The following is a 16,915-nucleotide window of genomic DNA, read 5'->3' as shown; positions in this document are numbered from 1 at the left end:
CCCGGCCCGATGCCCAACAGCGGCGGTGTGACGCCTGGTGGCAACCCGTCGACGGTCCCGACTGGCGCCCCGACGGCTGCGCCGGGCAGTGTGACCCCCGGTAGCGGTGGCCGCGGCTACTAGATTCGCGTCCGTCGACTACGTAGCGTACATTCTTGTGTCATTGTCTTAATCATGAATATGTGTTTCTTCCACACACCGTTTTAAAGTCGGAATCAGGGGGCCTGTACAGCTAGCTACGCAAGGGACGCACTTTTTGCGGACCCTTGATCCACGGGTGCTGGGAGTTGGAGCCCACCTCTAAAATCTCCTCTAGCTACGCATTAAGGTCTTCGCTCCACTCATGCGTACAAATGATTTTAGTTCTAGCTATTCGTCCCTGGTTTGGTGAGGCCAAGCGACAGACCATGGTGGCTCTGACAGGTTGACGCCATGGTGGCTCTGACAGGTTACCATGGTGCCTCTGACAGGTTGACGCCATGAGGCTATCAAGCATTTCAAGCATTAAAAGCGCTTTATATTGCTTGGTACTGGGTGCTTGTGATTGGCGGAGACGATCATTTGCGATTGCTTCGTCAAAGAATCATGTTCCGCCACGCTGCTCGCGCCGCCGCCCGCGCGGTCACCGCCAGTCGCCCACTCTTGTCGCATGCGCCCAAGCGCGTCGATGGCACCTGCTCCATGCCCATGCGCACGACGGCGATGGGCTTTACCTCGACGACGACCGCGGGCGCACCACCAGCAGCCGACGTCTTTGACATCAAGAGCTGGACGCCGTTGATGCACGCGTCGTCGGTCGCCGAGGCCAAGGCCGCCTTGGCTAACGCATCGACTGACATCAACTTTGCGTGCCAGGTACGCATGCCGTCTTGGTTGGCACCGATGCTGACGCATGCTAGCATGGGTGGACGCCGCTGATTGTCCAGTCGTTCTTGAACCGTGACGCTGGCATCGTCGATGTGCTCTTGCAGCACAAGGCCATCAATACAAACGCTCAAAACAACGTATATCTCTCTATCTTTGCGCCAAGTCGAGCCACGTATGGCATAGATGGGGGCGACAGCGCTCATGCTCGCGTCCGAAGAGGGCCACACGGACATTGTGGCGTCGCTTCTGGCCCACGCCGACGTCGAAATCAACATGCAAGACAATGTGCGCACTCCACAGCGATCAGCGTGTGGATATGCTACGTAGGCGGGCTTTTCGGCGCTCATGTTGGCGGCGCAATCCGGGCACGCCGACGTCGTCAACGCGCTCCTCCAGCATCCGTCCATTGACGTTGGCCTTCAATCGCTGGTGCGCCAACGAGTACTAGTTGCGTGCAATGTGCTGACGCTGGATGGCGTAGGATGAAAGCACCGCGCTCAACGCGGCGTGCGAAGGCAACCACGTGGATGTTGTCCGTGCGCTGCTCGCGCACCCCGCGGTCCAGCGCCATATCGAGAGCAACAAGGTACGTCGAGCCCACGCGGCTTTACCTACAGCTGTCTGTCAGGAAGCGATCGTCTCTTGGATCTTCTCGTCGGGCGAGGATCACTTGGACGTGGTCAAGCTGCTCGTCGAGCACCCCGCCATTTACGTATTTACAATCTTTTACGTGTATCTTCGACTGATAGTGTATAGCATGGTGGCATGCCACTGCTGGTCGCAGCGACCACGGGTCAAATGGAGGTCGTCAAGCTCTTGCTGCAGCAGCCCGCGATCGACTGCAACGTCACGGACGAAGTGCGTGTGTCAATATCCAACGCACTTGAGTCGTCACATGTTGTAGCTCGGTATTTCGGCGCTCATGCTGGCTGCGGACGGAGGCCACGCCAACATTGTCGAGCGCCTTTTGCAGCACCCCGACGTGGACTGCAACATGCAAGACTGCGTACGTCTACCGCCAAAAGCCCACAACGGAGAAATTCATGCGCGTTTGTACAGCAAGGAATCACGGCGCTCATTTCAGCCACGATGAGCGGGCACGCTGATATCGTCGAGCTCCTCGCCTTGCACCCCGCGACCAACCTGGATCTCTGCGAGAAGGAGGTAGCTGCTTCCTTATTCATCTATCACGGTGCCATCACACAGTGCAGCACGGTGCGACAGCGCTCATGGTCGCTTGCCAAGAAGGCTACATCGACATTGTCGAGATCCTTGCGCCCAAGGCCGACAAAACCATCAAAAACAAGGTACGACTCCACGGCTCGACAGCAGCTCATGGCAAGTGGCGTAGGATGGATACACTGCGCGGGACTTTGCCGAGGCGTTTGGCCACGAAGACATTGTGGAGGTCCTCGAGGCGTAGTAGATACACGTGTAACATGGTACGACAGATTCAAACACGAGCGGATCCTCATTACTTGCCCGCAACCGCGAGTTCGCACGCGTTGACTTTCTTTGCAAACCGGAGGGTATTCAGGCTCTCTACACACATGCACCGTATAAGTTGCGCACGGCAGAGATATGTTGAAGTACCTTCGCGGTGCTCTTCGAGCGGCGACAGCGTGCAAATCATGAGCGTCTTGCTGTCCTTGCCCAGCGTGTTTTGTAATACATAGGTCAGCTTTGTGTCCCGGAACGGCACGTGCGACTTCTACGCTCATCGAACCCATCGTGCGCCTTTGAGGCTCACTATGATTGACGGTACCTTGCTGGCGATCGCAGAGATGACATTGCCGAGCGCAGCGAGACTCTTGTTGATGTTCTACACAAGGAACCCATCGTCTCTCATGGCGTGATATCGCAAGTCGATGATGATACCTGCGCCTCCTTGAGCATCACGGGGTCGTTGCCACTGCCCGAGCTCTTCAAACGCTCCGAGCCCTACATCAACCATGTACCGATCGTCTCAAAACTGAAAGTGATGCCAACCGCAAGATCAATGAGGTACACGGCGCCGGTGCGGACGCTGCCTGACGTCGCGTGTGTGCCCGTGAGCCGCAGCGTCGTGATACAATGGCTTCGCGACGACACGTCGTTGCGCTGGGTTTTTTTCATACTCCGGCGCGCTGTCGCCTGCTTGAGGAGCTGCATCGCATGGCGCTCGTCTTGGACGTTGACAACGTGTAGGTTGGTCACATGCACGTTGCCATCCCCATCGAGAAGCGCGCCGACCTCCTTGGTTGGCTACACATATCAATTACATCAATTTTCAGCGTCTCCAAATGAGCACAGGTATATATATGTCTACCTGGCCCGGCGGCGCCATGAGGTCTTTGATGCTTTCGTTGTAGATCTCATACATCTCGAAGGCGATTGTGTACTCCCAGCCGTGCTGCGCTTGGTGCTTGCATGTAGCAAAGATGTGGGTCATCGTGCGACCGACGATGCCGAGGTTGGCATTGTTGACGAGATGGCTCGCGCTAAAGTCTGTGAGCGCCGCTTCGTCGCCTTGCATTGTGTACGTCTTGCCCGACCTACAGGTTGTTTCGAATGGAATTGCCACTTCGAATATCAGTGTGGGTCGTCGTACCCTGTCTGGCCATAGGCAAAGATCGACACGTTGTAGCCGTCGACGGCCGACTGCACGAGCGCCGCGACTTCGGCAAACATCTCTTCTTGCGACGCCGTCCAGTCAAACACTTGGTCGAACTCGAACGGCCACTTCTTGGCGCCAGGAGTCTCCTGGCTCGTATAGCTCGTGTGCGTGCGTGCATCGGCGACAAGTACGAGCTTCTTCTTCTCCTTGTCGTAGTCGGGAAAACTGTACATCTACGCATACCATTGTCTTGCCCACTGCGTCGCGATTGCACCAACCTCGTCCAGCGGGCGTCGCAACGATCGCTCCGACGGCAACGGCGGCCGCACACGGCAGAAGACGCGGATGTTGCCCTTGAGTTCCATGACCTATCGCTGGCATGAGTATCGAAAGGACGCTGTCTACGAGCAGCGTACTTGGTTGTGTAGCGTGCGACGCACGACTTCGCTTTTACGCAGGCGATTCTCGGCCGCATCGACATGCATTTTGGCCTCTTCATGGATCTGCCGGAGCTCGTGGTCCTTGGACGTCAAGGTATCTTGCAAGACAGCGTGGGACGCCTCGAGCTCTGCGACGCGGCTTGTGAGCGCGTTCACTTCGTTTTGGTAGGCAAGCTTGGTCGCTTGGTCGGCGTCTGCAAACGCCCGCAGCTGTGCAATGATCTCGTTGGCGGCGATCAGCTTTTCCTGGAGCTCGAGAGTCTCGGGTGCCGTTTTCTTTGGGGACGACGATTTGCGCAAGTCATTGAGCTTCTCGCGGAGAAGGCTCGTCTTCTTGTTGGACTCTTCCCGCCGCTTGACTTCGTTCTGCAGGTCCGTCTTGAGCTGCCGGTTGACGATCGTCGCCCGTGCGAGCTCTTGGTCGATCTCGCTCAGACGTGCTTGCAGTTTCTCATTTTGGTCGTCGGCTCGCTTGACGCGTCTGCGGAAGAACGTGAGCTCGGCGTCCTTTTGCTTGAAGAGGCTGCGGAGGTCCGCGGGGGAGCTCAGGTACGCCTCGACGTCGACGCTCTCTTCAAAGTCGGTCATCGTCTACATTGTCCATCAGCATCATAGCTAGTCTTCGCATGAGGTTCAACCTGGACGGACTCGAGCACGTTGAGGTCGTCGATCCTTCGGCTCATCTGCGCGATCTGTTCGTTCTTGAGCTGGAGTTCGTACTCAAGATCCTCGGACGCCGTCTCGGTCGCGACGAGCTCATGCAGGAGCTTGCTCACGTAGACCTTGTAGATCTGTACCTTCTCTTCCGCCGTCTTGCTGTGGAGCAGGTCCATCTGCAGCGTAATGTCCATCTTGACGAAGTCGTCCATGTCGTCGGCCTGGCGCGACGCGCGGAGGCCACTGGCACCGAGCTCGACTTGGTTGCCTTCGCTGCTTCGGTCGTCGTCCATGGAAAGGTCGTCCATGGCCATGGCCGAGGCTTGGTTGCCGAGTGCGGCAAAGTACTTGGTCGCGGGCAGCTCGTCCGGTCGCATCTTCCCAAGCGATGTGAAAACTAATGCAAGGTGGTGTCCCGGGCGCGGTTCGAACAAAATATTTTTCCATTGCGTCAATATTTTTCTTCTCACATACAAATACAAAGTCAAACGGTGCGCTTTTTAAACCAAGATTATAAAATATCCAACAGCTCGACCATACCGTGCTTATCCGGACACTCCGTTGCGAAGCGCGCGCGCATCAAGTTCGGCCATGAGGATGAGGTCGACATCTTGAGGAGCACACAGCAATGACATAGCGGTACCTCTACGATATGAGGCTCATAGTGGTGCCCATTACATAGTGGTGGCTCATCTGGTTGCCAGGTTGGCGAGATTTCCTTAAAGTCGCCAAGTAAAGAAGCGAGGTACACTGATAACGCGTCGGTTGATCTCGTCGGTGGCGGTTCGGAATGATGAAGGTACGATGCCCTTCCAGCGGAGGTCTGCATGATACAAGTTATAGCACCAAAAGACCCACTCGGAGAGAGGTCGTTCTCGACCTCCGCTGTGCAGTACATAGCTAATTGGAAGCTGGCGATTTCCAACCGAGGATGGGGTGCACCATTGCACGCAGCCAGTCGTGTTGGTTGTCTTCCTTAACCAACTCTACTGAGTGAGTATTCCCGGTGCGTCTATCCAGAGCGATCGAATGATCTCCTTGCGTCCATCGGCCGACTGCTTGAGAAAGGACGCATGCGTCTCCTGGGGCGCGTCCATAAAGCGCCCAAGCGAGTGGGCAAAGCGAGCAATGTACGGCAGCACGTTTTCGTCCCAGAGCGCCGGGTCCCGCGCGATTTTGGTCGACTTGCTTGCGTCGGCCTTCTTCTTGAGGTGCTCGACAATCTCGCCTTCGTCCGAGTCGAGAAGGTACAGGTACGTCTGCAGCTGGTACACGTCGTATTTGGGTAGCGGCGTCATAAACTTCGTCATGCGATTCTTGACCTCAATGACGCTCTCGCCCGCGAGCCCGTCGATGCGGCCACCGACAAGCACATTACGGTAGCCGCCGTCGATGCACTCGACGCGTCCGAGGCGCTTGGACCAGAATTTGGCGTTGCGCTGCTCCACGGCCTTGGACGTTGTCGTCTCGTACGTCGTGAGAGCATGCGCTTCCTGTGCAATGCCAAACTGCGTTTGGATCGTGGATGTGAGTGCTTGTGTGAGCTCGACCTTCTCCTCGGGTGTGTACTGCGGCAGGGCCTCGACTTCTTTCTTTACTTGGACCTTGACGCGCTGAACGTCCTCCGTCGTCACGGACGGCGTGTCAAGCAGCGCTTGCACGATAGGCTCTTCTTGCACGAGCTGCTCAATACGCTCTTCGATCGTCGCGGGGATCTCAGGCGCTAGCTGGGACTCGAGCCGCTGGACAAGGGCCTTGTCGGTGCGCTTCCAAGTGGAGAGAAAGACGTCCGAGATGCACCGGTACGGGTTCACACCGCAGATGACTGGGACTTCGCTGGCATAGATGACGATCTGCTTCTCGTAGTTGGACTTGTACTGCTTGGTCGCAAACGTCGCGGCCTGGCTGCCCCGATGGAAGCCTCGTCGCCACAACGCCATGCCAACAGATTCGTACTGCCCTCACACGTGAAAAACGATTTTTATTTCTCACCACATGGTGAGAAATCATTAATATCTTGAGGATTGTATTGGTTTGGGAAAGGCCAGACATTTCTCACGTGGTGGTCGATGTGGGGTCCATGATCATGGACCGCGTTTGGCCAATCCCGTCACGCTGAGCGAGACATGGCCTGTACCTCGAGACGAACGGAGCTCCGAGTTGAGCTTAGAGGAGACTTCACCGGCTTCATTCGTGTTGATTGAGGCAACCATGCCAGTTATCCTATGCTACATCGCAAAATGCGATCTCTCGTGTCCTTTTTCGAGTCTACCCTAAGCGGAACGACGACGCACCGCCAGGGGGCGCGTGGATACGGGTCGTACTGCGGTCGGTAATGACATTGCCAGTGTTCTGCGAGACGCCCGACGCATACCGGTTCGACGAGACGCGGCCGCCCGACTCGTTACCACCGCCTTGAGCAAAGGGCGCGCTCGACTGCTGCTGCTGCTGCTGCTGGCGGTATTGCTGTTGCGGCGGCTCCTGGTAGTTTTGCGTCTGGTACTGCTGTTGCTGCTGCTGCGGTTGTTGGTACTGTTGCTGCTGTTGCTGTTGTTGCGGCGGCTGCTGGTACTGCGACTGCGATTGCTGCTGCTGATGGTGGTGATGGTGTTGGTGCTGCTGCTGGCGCGCCGGGGCCTGGCCCGCAGGCGCTTGGTTGAGCGGACTCTGGTCGGCTTCGGGGCGCTGCTGCGAGCGGATGCCACGGCGGTTGCGCTGGGCTTCGTCAAAGTTGCTCTCTTCGCCACCACCGCCAAAGATGAGCGACCCCATCTGCGAGCTGCCGCCGGGTGCTTGGTGCGAGCGTGTCGACGAGCGTTGGGCCATCTGTGTCCGTCCGAAGCAAATTCTAAACTGACATACAAGGTCACCGCACCGGCAACGCGGGATGGTGATTGGCCAAATAGATTCTTTTTGGACGAATCACAAGCCAGACGAATCCGATTGGGCGCTAAGATTACCCGCCCGAGAGGGCTGCTTCCATGCTTCTTGTCGGGCAACGGCCGAAACGGAGAAGCATGGGACGACGATGATGATGCTATGTTCCTTGGTATCATGGCCCTCTTGATGGCTGGAAGCCATAGCGGCGCATGAAGCGCCTCGACAATGCGCTTCTACTTCATGCCCTAGTGCATGCGGCGAGAAACATAGACCTTCTTCATCACGGAGGTGTAGATCGACGGACGCACTCTGGAGATAACTCGACTCGCGACCGGGCTAGCTACCGCGGCTACGACCAGGAGCCGTGCGCGGGTGCTCTAGTCGCTCGCCCAGACAATGTATGCACGCAAGTCGCCAAGTTGACACGACGGAATGAGGATTGGGATAAGAGTAGTAGAAGAAATACACCTAAAAGATGCAGTGGCGCGTTTACTGGTCCGCGTCCGTCGAGTCGGCGTTGATGTTCATGTCGAGCTCTTCGCCCGTGATGCGCTTGTACAAGCTCAAGACGTCGTCCGACGTCGTCTCAAAGTGGCTCGTCGCATCGTACGACGCGCTGATAAAGCAGTTGTCGGCCTTGCCATCGCCAATCGGCTCGAGCTGGTCCGAGACCGAGTCGAAGCGGTCGACGTACTCGCCGAGGAGCGAGACACCAAGCTCGAGTTCCGCGAGCGGGTTGGACGTCTCGACCGTCGTGCTCACAATCGCAATGTACGTGTCCTTGGCCGCGACGCAGTGCGCAAACGAGACGACGCACACGTAAATGTCGCTGCGGCGGTTGGCCTGCGCGGCCGGGATGATGATCTGGCACGACTCCGAGTTGGCCGTGTTGTTGACCGGGTGGCGCAAGATGAAGATCGAGCGCACGACTTGGCCTGTCGTGCGCGTCTTCTCGGCGGGAAAGTACGACGGGTCGCCGATGATGATCTTGCCCTTGGCGACTTCGTTGCCGCAGCGGATACCCCACGCCTTGCCGTCTTCGATCAAAACCTCGTCGACGCTGCGGTGGAGCATAAAGGTACCGCCGTGAATGGCACAGAGGCGCGAAAAGCCTTCGGGCAAACCACCGAGACCGTAAATAGGGTACAAGTACGGGCTCTTGCCGTAGCGCTCGAGCGAGTACGCGTACATCTTGATCGCACGCACGGCTTCGATCGCGGGCTGACGAAGGTACTCATCGTCGCGCATCAAGGCCATCGTGTGGCCCGTGAAGCTCTGCGTGTTGGCGTCGACACCGAACTTGGCGTAGAGGTCGCTCATCGGCTGCGTCTTGAGGTCGAGACCATCGAACGTCGACGGGTCATCTTCCTCGTAGTTGTAAATGTACATGAGCATGCTGCGGAAGCGGCGCTTCTCAAAGATGCCCATGAGCGACGACTTGAGCGCTTCTTCGCCCGTGGCGGGCACCTTGTAGATCTTGCCGCCCTTGTACACGTAGCTGCCATCGACGTTCTTGAAGTCGAGGTACCGCGTGACCTTGGTGTGCAAGAGCATCTTGACAAGCTTGCCGCAGGCCATAATAAACTTCGGGATCAAGTCGATGTTGTAGTCGCGGTTCGAGCCAAGGCCCGCGAGCGGCTCGGCGCCGTTGCGGAACTTGCCGTAGAGGTTGGTCAAGTTCAACGACGCGCAGTCGCCGCCATAGTAATCGTTCCGGTCGATGTGCAGCACCTTCTGGCCCTTGGTCGCCAAGAGGCCGCTCAAGATGCATTCCTTCAGGCCCGTGCCAAGGACGATGGCATCGTACTCGCCGTCCGCGAGCGCTTCCGTGCCCGCCGGGAGCCACGCAAAGTCGAGCGTCTTCGCTTCGTCGGCCATGTGAATCTGCGGTCCAAAGCCAAAATGACTGCGCTTGAGTATGGGCGGGACGTCCGGATACGCTACCCGTCATACCGGATACCCTGCATCAATACATACAGTACAAGAGACGATGCTCCGGTTTTAGTTTAAACATGACTGTATATCTCGTAAAACCTCTGTAATAAGATACGATGGCAAAGCACGTGGAAGGTCACTTCCGTTGTGGGGAGAACCTGGCGAGGGGAAGGGGTCCGGCAAAGGAACACGCTTGAAACGCCCAATCTTTCTGCGGGAGACATACTAGGTAAGCGAATTCGCTGCTAGATCTTGCCGCTTGGTCCATCCTCGTTCGACGACGTTGGTTGCCATCGCCGCAAAGAAGGATTGAAATGCTGACGTGGCAATCCGTGCATGCGTGACGTGATCGTTCCGTCCGCCCCAGCATCGCCAAGTGCTCCGAGTCGTAGGCTCCCACGCGGAGGCTTTTGCTCGTCGTTACGGCTGACCATTCCTGCAAACGCCGTGAGAAGAAGGCGTGGAGGAGACGACATACATGTTCTGCAGCCTTTGGCGCTAAGTGACGTAACTCCTGCATGGAGACGTCGAATGGGCAAAGGGCGAGAGAAGGCCCTTACGTACCGGTACATAAATCCAATATTGGATATGTACTCTGGGACTGCCGCAGCAATCGTCGATCGAGGCGACGTCGAACAAAGAGTGCCCACGTCGCTGAAGGAGCACGGTCTTGCGTGCGATGGGCAGCGGCTTTTCGCAGCTTACCGCCCATCTTGGTGCTGCGATGGATACGAACTCACGAGGTCGTTACGGTCTGCGATGACCTGCGCTAGCGCTGGTCACATACGGTCCTCTACTCTATACGCGCAACGCACGGAGCTCCATGGCTCCATGGCGCTTGAAACATACAAGTTGAAGTTGGTTCCAAGGGCAACTTCGCAGCATCCCGCCATTGCTTGGTCGCGCGGGGTATTGGTGCCTCGATGCATTGCGCGTACATGTAATTACTGCGGCTACAGTCGCCTACGCCGAGGTAACTCGCGCGCGTTCGCATAGCGTACTCGCAGTAGAGGCGCGCGCGTCCCCATTACACGTCGTCGTCGCCGCCTTCGTACAGTACACGCGGCAGTTGCCGCAATAAAATTGCCGCGCAAGGTGGTTGTCAAATTCTTGCCCCGAACGGAAGGATAAAAACACGCCGCTCTGCTGCATAAGCACGACCGCGGTTGTATCCGTGGACGACTGGAACCGACACCGATGCAGCAGACACGCACCTGTCCTTGATGCATCATGATACCAGTACAGTGTACAGCAAATGCAATGGCATAGCCCACCGTGTGCATTGTATTGCCACAGCTTAGTGTCACTTTTTGCAACTTGGCCATTGCAGAGCACAGGCCAACAAGCCAGATCAATCGAACGCGCGTCCGTGTTCTTCGTACGCTGGATCAGTGCGCCCATGCGGCATTCCAATCGTTGCCGTTGGCGAGCACATGGCAGAAGACCCATCAAGATCCGATAACAGTTGGGTGCATTTAGCCGGGAGTGTTGGCGCAAATTTTAATACCGCGCAGGAATGTCGCTCGTGCGTATTTTTAAAAAGAAAGCGTTGGCCAATCACACGCATGAAATCGGCCAGCCTCTCCCAAGCGGGCCAAATCCGCATACCGCGGGGAACCTCGGGCGGATTTTCGCTGTCGAGGGCCCCTGTTTTTTTCTGCCCCCAAAAAGACCTCACGCTACGGTCACTTCGATTTTTGCCTTCGTGCCAGTCAATTCAAAGAAACTATGGTACGGGGATCCACATCCTCATGCTCTCCATGCGCTCCACGGAAGCGCATGGCAGCATGACGAGCCTCGTGGCAGGACGAGATGGCTTATGTGTGTCCCTGCGTAGAGCTCGGGTGTGGGTGTCAGCGACGACGTTGTGACGGAATTCAACGACTTCAAGCTCCAGAAGGCGCCGTACAACTTCCGCTACTTCATCTACAAGATCGAGGGCGACTCGGAGATCGTCATTGAGCACCGTGGCGAACGCTCGGAGACGTACGATGACTTTGCCGCCAAGCTCAACGCTACGACGAACGAGTGCCGGTACGGCCTGATCGACCTCGACTTCACGACCAAGGACGGTCGCCCGACGTCGAAGCTCGTCTTTATCTCGTGGTCGCCCGATACGGCCCGCGTCAAGAGCAAGATGTTGTACGCCAGCTCCAAGGAAGCCATCAAGCGTGGCCTTGTCGGCGTCGGTATTTACTTGAGCGCCACGGACGCCTCGGAGTTGTCGTTCAGCTCGATCCAGGACGGCGTCTCCAAGTTCCTCTAAACTCTTGAACAATCCCTTCTTGATGCGTATTACACCATGTCATTCCTTGCTTTCGAGGTCTCGCTGCCGCAACTCCGTGTCGCCTCCTGTTATCAGAAACACAACTCTCCAGCTTCGCGAGCTTGGGGTTGGGACCTCGGCAACTCTTCCCTTTCGACCGCGTCTCTGTCCAAGTTGCATCCCACGGGACATCCAAGGAAGCCCTGGGCTCTGATGCACAACCGCCCGCGGCATTGTCCATCGCTGGCCACTTGAGCCGGGAGGGCCTTGCACGCAGCAGCAGCTGCCACGTTCATCGTCGTTTGAGGCTTCCTTGAGGTGCAAGAGATTCGAATTCCATGCTTCTATCCTCCCATAGACCATCATGCAGAAGCACCTCCGTCGCCTCCGTGAGCATGTTGCCATCGCATCGCGTAGCGTCGTTGCTCCACGCCCGAGGGCTGCTCGCCACAACCCGGCAACTGCGTCTTATCAACGCCGCATACAAAGCGCAAGGTATTCAACGTCCGCAACAATATGCAATTCTGCGGCTTAGATGGATATCACTCGCATTAAATTCGGCGCCTGCCTCTTGGCGCTTGTATCGGGGTCGAAAATTTCAATTCATTGACGTTGGGTTGCTCTTGCCGTTTGTATGGGCTCCGAAAACGCTGTGAGTCCGAGTTGGTTGAGCCATTTCCCAAGTCGGCAGCTGAGATGGCAGCCAACACGACAACGATTGCGACCGTGACGCTGCCGCCGGGGCTCTTCGGGACGCTCACGTGGCTGCATTGGGCCGAGATCGGCGTCTTCACCTTTGCGGCGCTGGCGCTGGCGGCGGTCTACACGCAGCCCAAGTTTCTCATGCGCCGGCTCCGGAACCGGTACCCGGCAGCGATCTGGTTTGCCGAGACCGACGCCGCCGTCGTCTCGCTCACGATCGACGATGCGCCGAGCAACAGCACGCCGCTGATTCTGGACGCGCTCAAGAAGAACAACGTCAAGGCCACGTTCTTCATCATCCAGTCCAACGTGGCCGGCCGCGAGCATATCCTCCAGCGCATTGTCGACGAAGGCCACGTGATTGGCAACCACTTTGTCGCGGACGAGCCCAGCATCCGCGACGAGATTGGTGTCTTTGAGCGCAAGCTTCTCCACTGCCACGAGACGCTGCTCAAGTACCAGCCGTACGTACCGCCTCTGCCTCGACGATGTGCTCATGCATAACACTTGCATAGGCGCGTGCGCTGGGCGCGCCCAGGTTCGGGCTGGTTCAACAAGGACATGGTGCAGGTCGCGGAGAAGCACGGGTACCGTTTTGCGATGGGCAGCGTGTACCCCCACGACGCCCAAGTGCGCATCTCCAAGATCAATGCGTGGCACATCAAGGCGCTGACGCGCAACGGCAGTGTCCTCATTGTGCACGATCGTCCATGGTCCGTCGCGGTCCTCGAAGAAGCCCTCCCGGTGCTCACGAAGAAGTTTACGTTCATTCCGCTCGAGCAGCTCGAGCGCGAGTACGAGTCGCCGCCGTCTGCGCCCGAGGCCGTCGCTACGGAAGCGACTGCGCTCTTGTCGGCGCCCGACCTCGAAAAGTAAGCTCGGGTGGTCGCCGTGCCCGACGTCGGTACTATAATTGGAGTCTTCTAGGAAGCGTTTGTAGAAATGTAGCTACTATCGTAATGACAGGCCAAGGCCAGAGTCGCCACGGCGCTTCATGATGGCCGCCGGCAAGTCGCCCGTCTCTGGTCGTCATCCGTGCTTTTCGCAGACTCCGCAACTTCTTTCGTTCAACATATTGACTGCATTGCTTGACGGATGCACGTGCTCTGGCGAGCGCAAGCAGCAATGCGGGTAGATGCACAAGGTGGGCTTGGCGAAACTTGATAGCTGTCGTGGGATTCAAATGGGCCTTTACCGATGTGTCAGTCTCCCATCCACTGTTCCTGTCGTCGTTCTACCATTCCGAAACAACCTGCCAAGGACCAGAAAGACTTGAGGATGGCACCGCGCCGTCCGTGATAAATCATGTTGCGAGTGAATACGGCTACTTGGCAAGCCAAGAAGGATGCAGGATTGTGTTGTTAGACGAGAAAGCTGTTGCTCTTCTGGCGCTTGGTCGCTGGTGGTTTAGTCGACGTCGTCCTACATGCTCTGCATGAGACGATGCTCATGCACGTGCGCCATTGTACCGTTCCGTTGCCGTCGCCGAGCGTTGCGTCTCGTCTGCTTCATGCGTCTGTTCTCGAATCGCCGTTGCAAAGCGCGCCAAGGTGTGCTGGAGGAGGCGGCAGAGGTTCTCGTCCGTGTAGATGGCAGCTTCGACGTTGCCAAATGCCGCGCGCAGTTGCAAGAGCCGCTGCGCCGGGTCTTCTGGCACATCGATAGCGTCGTACTCGTCCTTGGAGAAGAAGAGCCCTGGCACAGGGGACGGCACGAGGTCATTGGTGGGCAGCATCCGCGGTGCACCGATTAAGTCCGCGTCATCTTCGATGCGTTGCAGCGCAGCATCATAGAGCGCATGCGACGTCAAGTGCCACCGTGAATGGAGGTTGGCGATAGCAAACACGACTTTTTTGGTGTGTTGCAGCACCTAGACCGTGTGCACATGAGATGTGGCGTGGACAACTTGTGCATTGTACAGAGCAAATGCACGAGCAAGGGATAAAGAGCGTTTGGAACGTGGCGCAGTTGCACGTCGGGATGCCACCGTGGGCTGCGTCGTGGCGCATGACGATGTGCGTCGTTGTCGTCGTCGTCACAACGCTCAAGGCACTGCGATGCTCGGTCGTGATCGAGACATGCCACTCGTCGTCGCTGGCAAGCGTCACGCAGTGTGGTGTGCGAACTGTCGCGGCCACGTGCTGCTGCCACGTGTGCTCGACGTACTCGGGCCACTGTTTCTTGGCGCGGAGTAGCGACACCAACTCGTGCACCGGCGCGGTCACGTGGTTGTGCTCGTTGGCGACCGAGACGACCACGTAGCTTTTCGCCTTCTTGCTGTACGCAAACTTGACGGACCACGGACACATGGACCGCAGCCGTGTGTCGGACGAGTCCGACTTAATCTTGAAGTTGCAATAGAGGTTGCAGCGCCAGATCGACCCGTTGCGGCGGGCATCCTCGGGGTGCGGATGGCGTGCGTTGAAGACCTTGCCGTCCTTCATGACGTTGAAACCGCGCTCGTGCCCATACCGGCGCATCGCCTCGACAAACTTGATGGCGTCGTCAAATTTGGTGCCCTCTCGCGGAAGATCTAGCCAATTGTTGAGGTTGCACGTTGCACTTGCGCTAGTACCAGTGCCTTGGAAGGGCACGTCGTCTGCGTCACCTTCATTGGTGACGTGCAGTGTATGCGCATTGGTTTCACGCGACTGTGTCGTTCGGTTGTCCAAGCTGGACGCAATGGCCGGGCGAGTGGCGGCGTTCAATTCCGCGCGCGGTTCGACGGTTGGCTCGGGGGCTGGTATATTGTCTGCTTGCGCCTGGTCCGCTTGCATTGCGCCTGTATCACCGTCGCCATTAGTGCCAGATCCAATGACATGAAATGCCGCGTGGTGACTCGATGTTGTCGTACCCGATCCTCTCGCGGTCGCTGTTGGCTTGCGCGCGAGTCGGACGGCCATGGTTCGTCAGCCTGTCCCGACAATCGGACCATCCGCACTGTTATCCGGACCGTATGCGGATTGTCCGGCACCTCAGCCACCGAACGCACCCAAGGACGCTGTGTTTGAGGTGTCTGGATTCGACAAGCGAGCACCAAGCCACGTACCACCAAAGAATAGAGTAGACTGACAACGCGTTGATCTCTCATGTCGTCTAGTCGACGATGGTTGCGAGCTGTCAGTGGCGCAATTCGAATCGTCGGCAAACTCTTGAATGCCATTGGCCACAACTCCGAATCAACTCGATATAGATTGGTCGATATCCGACCAATGGCCTTGTGGCACCAGTGCAAGCGGCAACGGATCTTTCTCTGGTTCTGGGCATGCGCGTCGAGACGCTTGGGTACGCGATCTCGGCGATCTTCACGCTCCTCTCGGTGCTGCTCTCGGGCTGGGAGATCTGGACGCACCTCACATGCAACCCAGTCGTGAGCGTGCGCAAGTACATTCTGCGCATTCTGCTCATGGTGCCGATTTACGCCGTCACCTCGTACCTCGCGCTCGTCTTCAACCAGCACAAGCTCATTTTCGAGACGATCCGCGACTGCTACGAGGCCTTTGCACTGCACTCGTTCTACTACTTCCTCGTCGTGTACCTTGGCGGCCAATCGGTCTTGGCCAACACGCTCCGGAGCAAGAAGCAAGTGCGGCACTTGGCCGGCGTCCAATACTGCATTAAGCCATGGCCCATGGGCAACAAGTTTGTGCGCCTGACCGCGATCGGCATTTTGCAGTACATTCCGGTCAAGCTCGCCGCGTCGTTCATTACGCTCATCTCGTCGCTCCTCGGCGTGTACGGCGAAGGCGAGATGCTCAACCCGCTCCGAGCGTACGGGTACCTCTGCTTTGTGCTCACGCTCTCGCAGTCGTGGGCGCTCTACTGCCTCACGCTATTTTACCTTGGCACCTTCGACGAGCTCATTCCGATGAAGCCGCTGCCGAAATTCTTGGCGATCAAGATGATCATCTTCTTTACGTACTGGCAGAGCATGCTCATCACGCTCCTCGAGATCGTCGGCGTCATTAGCGCCGACTGGAACATTGGCTGCCCCGACTGCTGGAGCGCGAGTGCGATCGCGTCAGCACTGAGCGACTTTGTCATTTGCGTCGAGATGCTCGTGTTTGCAGTCGTGCACCATTACGCATTCGCGATCCAAGACTTTTTGAGCATGGACTGCCGGTACCAGTGCGACGAGGACCATCGCAGCGCAGTGAAAGCGCCGCTCTTGGCGCACTTTATGGACGTCATCAACGTGGCCGACGTCCGGAACGACATTACGAGCTCCCGCGGCGAAATCCTCACCAAGAAGCAGCAGCTCGCGGCCAAGTTTGACACGTACTTGCCATCGCCCCTCACGGACGAGATGCTTCTGCCCGAATAGGCACACTGAGATAGAAATATGATCATCGTACAATCAATACTACAGTAATACATCATTCGACATGCTCATGGAGAACTGCCAACCCTTGTTATGGAAGTGGGCCGCCGACATACCGGCGGTATCAACCAGTGTTTTCGCTCTTTTCCAGGGTTCAATTTTTGTCCAATCAAATGCCATCATCCGAAGTGATCAAATCACGTCGAGGCAGTTGATGAGCATCACAATCCGAGCATCACAATTCTACGACA

The 16,915-nt window shown here is 57.2% G+C and overlaps 9 protein-coding genes across 9 annotated transcripts; 4 read left to right on the top strand and 5 right to left on the bottom strand.

The window, feature by feature from the left end:
• The first annotated feature begins 563 nt into the window (after window positions 1-563).
• On the top strand, window positions 564-2,352 carry SPRG_10586 (hypothetical protein). The gene is made up of 10 exons (XM_012349713.1): window positions 564-855; window positions 900-1,004; window positions 1,051-1,152; window positions 1,195-1,296; window positions 1,349-1,579; window positions 1,624-1,725; window positions 1,772-1,873; window positions 1,927-2,031; window positions 2,079-2,174; window positions 2,219-2,352. Exons 1-10 carry the CDS (start codon window positions 586-588, stop codon window positions 2,288-2,290), a joined length of 1,287 nt encoding a protein of 428 aa, XP_012205103.1. The 5' UTR covers window positions 564-585; the 3' UTR covers window positions 2,291-2,352.
• Window positions 2,284-4,951, bottom strand: SPRG_10585 (hypothetical protein). The gene is made up of 10 exons (XM_012349712.1): window positions 4,542-4,951; window positions 3,880-4,494; window positions 3,742-3,831; window positions 3,458-3,696; window positions 3,176-3,401; window positions 2,857-3,111; window positions 2,746-2,808; window positions 2,633-2,689; window positions 2,461-2,578; window positions 2,284-2,409 (listed from the first exon to the last, which is right to left on the bottom strand). Exons 1-10 carry the CDS (start codon window positions 4,935-4,937, stop codon window positions 2,342-2,344), a joined length of 2,127 nt encoding a protein of 708 aa, XP_012205102.1. The 5' UTR covers window positions 4,938-4,951; the 3' UTR covers window positions 2,284-2,341.
• A 575-nt stretch (window positions 4,952-5,526) lies between these two features.
• On the bottom strand, window positions 5,527-6,506 carry SPRG_10584 (hypothetical protein). The gene has a single exon (XM_012349711.1). The coding sequence runs from the start codon at window positions 6,498-6,500 to the stop codon at window positions 5,547-5,549; it is 954 nt and encodes a 317-aa protein (XP_012205101.1). The 5' UTR covers window positions 6,501-6,506; the 3' UTR covers window positions 5,527-5,546.
• Window positions 6,507-6,731: 225 nt separating this feature from the next.
• Window positions 6,732-7,409, bottom strand: SPRG_10583 (hypothetical protein). Its single transcript, XM_012349710.1, has one exon. The coding sequence runs from the start codon at window positions 7,384-7,386 to the stop codon at window positions 6,829-6,831; it is 558 nt and encodes a 185-aa protein (XP_012205100.1). The 5' UTR covers window positions 7,387-7,409; the 3' UTR covers window positions 6,732-6,828.
• Window positions 7,410-7,842: 433 nt separating this feature from the next.
• On the bottom strand, window positions 7,843-9,318 carry SPRG_10582 (hypothetical protein; the record flags this gene model as incomplete). Its single annotated transcript, XM_012349709.1, has 1 exon — window positions 7,843-9,318. The coding sequence occupies one exon, from the start codon at window positions 9,316-9,318 to the stop codon at window positions 7,930-7,932; it is 1,389 nt and encodes a 462-aa protein (XP_012205099.1). The 3' UTR covers window positions 7,843-7,929.
• Window positions 9,319-11,053: 1,735 nt separating this feature from the next.
• SPRG_10581 (hypothetical protein) lies at window positions 11,054-11,695 on the top strand. The gene is made up of 2 exons (XM_012349708.1): window positions 11,054-11,106; window positions 11,213-11,695. Exons 1-2 carry the CDS (start codon window positions 11,104-11,106, stop codon window positions 11,639-11,641), a joined length of 432 nt encoding a protein of 143 aa, XP_012205098.1. The 5' UTR covers window positions 11,054-11,103; the 3' UTR covers window positions 11,642-11,695.
• A 630-nt stretch (window positions 11,696-12,325) lies between these two features.
• On the top strand, window positions 12,326-13,389 carry SPRG_10580 (hypothetical protein). The gene is made up of 2 exons (XM_012349707.1): window positions 12,326-12,807; window positions 12,859-13,389. Exons 1-2 carry the CDS (start codon window positions 12,338-12,340, stop codon window positions 13,217-13,219), a joined length of 831 nt encoding a protein of 276 aa, XP_012205097.1. The 5' UTR covers window positions 12,326-12,337; the 3' UTR covers window positions 13,220-13,389.
• A 278-nt stretch (window positions 13,390-13,667) lies between these two features.
• SPRG_10579 (hypothetical protein) lies at window positions 13,668-15,120 on the bottom strand (the record flags this gene model as incomplete). The annotated part of the gene is made up of 4 exons (XM_012349706.1): window positions 13,668-13,765; window positions 13,813-14,213; window positions 14,263-14,876; window positions 14,919-15,120. The coding sequence occupies 4 exons, from the start codon at window positions 15,118-15,120 to the stop codon at window positions 13,705-13,707; spliced, it is 1,278 nt and encodes a 425-aa protein (XP_012205096.1). The 3' UTR covers window positions 13,668-13,704.
• A 465-nt stretch (window positions 15,121-15,585) lies between these two features.
• On the top strand, window positions 15,586-16,741 carry SPRG_10578 (hypothetical protein). Its single transcript, XM_012349705.1, has one exon. The coding sequence runs from the start codon at window positions 15,609-15,611 to the stop codon at window positions 16,665-16,667; it is 1,059 nt and encodes a 352-aa protein (XP_012205095.1). The 5' UTR covers window positions 15,586-15,608; the 3' UTR covers window positions 16,668-16,741.
• The last annotated feature ends 174 nt before the right edge of the window (window positions 16,742-16,915 follow it).

The sequence above is a fragment of the Saprolegnia parasitica genome (assembly GCF_000151545.1).
Source record: "Saprolegnia parasitica CBS 223.65 unplaced genomic scaffold supercont2.57, whole genome shotgun sequence".
Classification (NCBI taxonomy): domain Eukaryota; phylum Oomycota; class Saprolegniomycetes; order Saprolegniales; family Saprolegniaceae; genus Saprolegnia; species Saprolegnia parasitica.
This window is presented reverse-complemented; position numbering and strand designations above follow the sequence as displayed.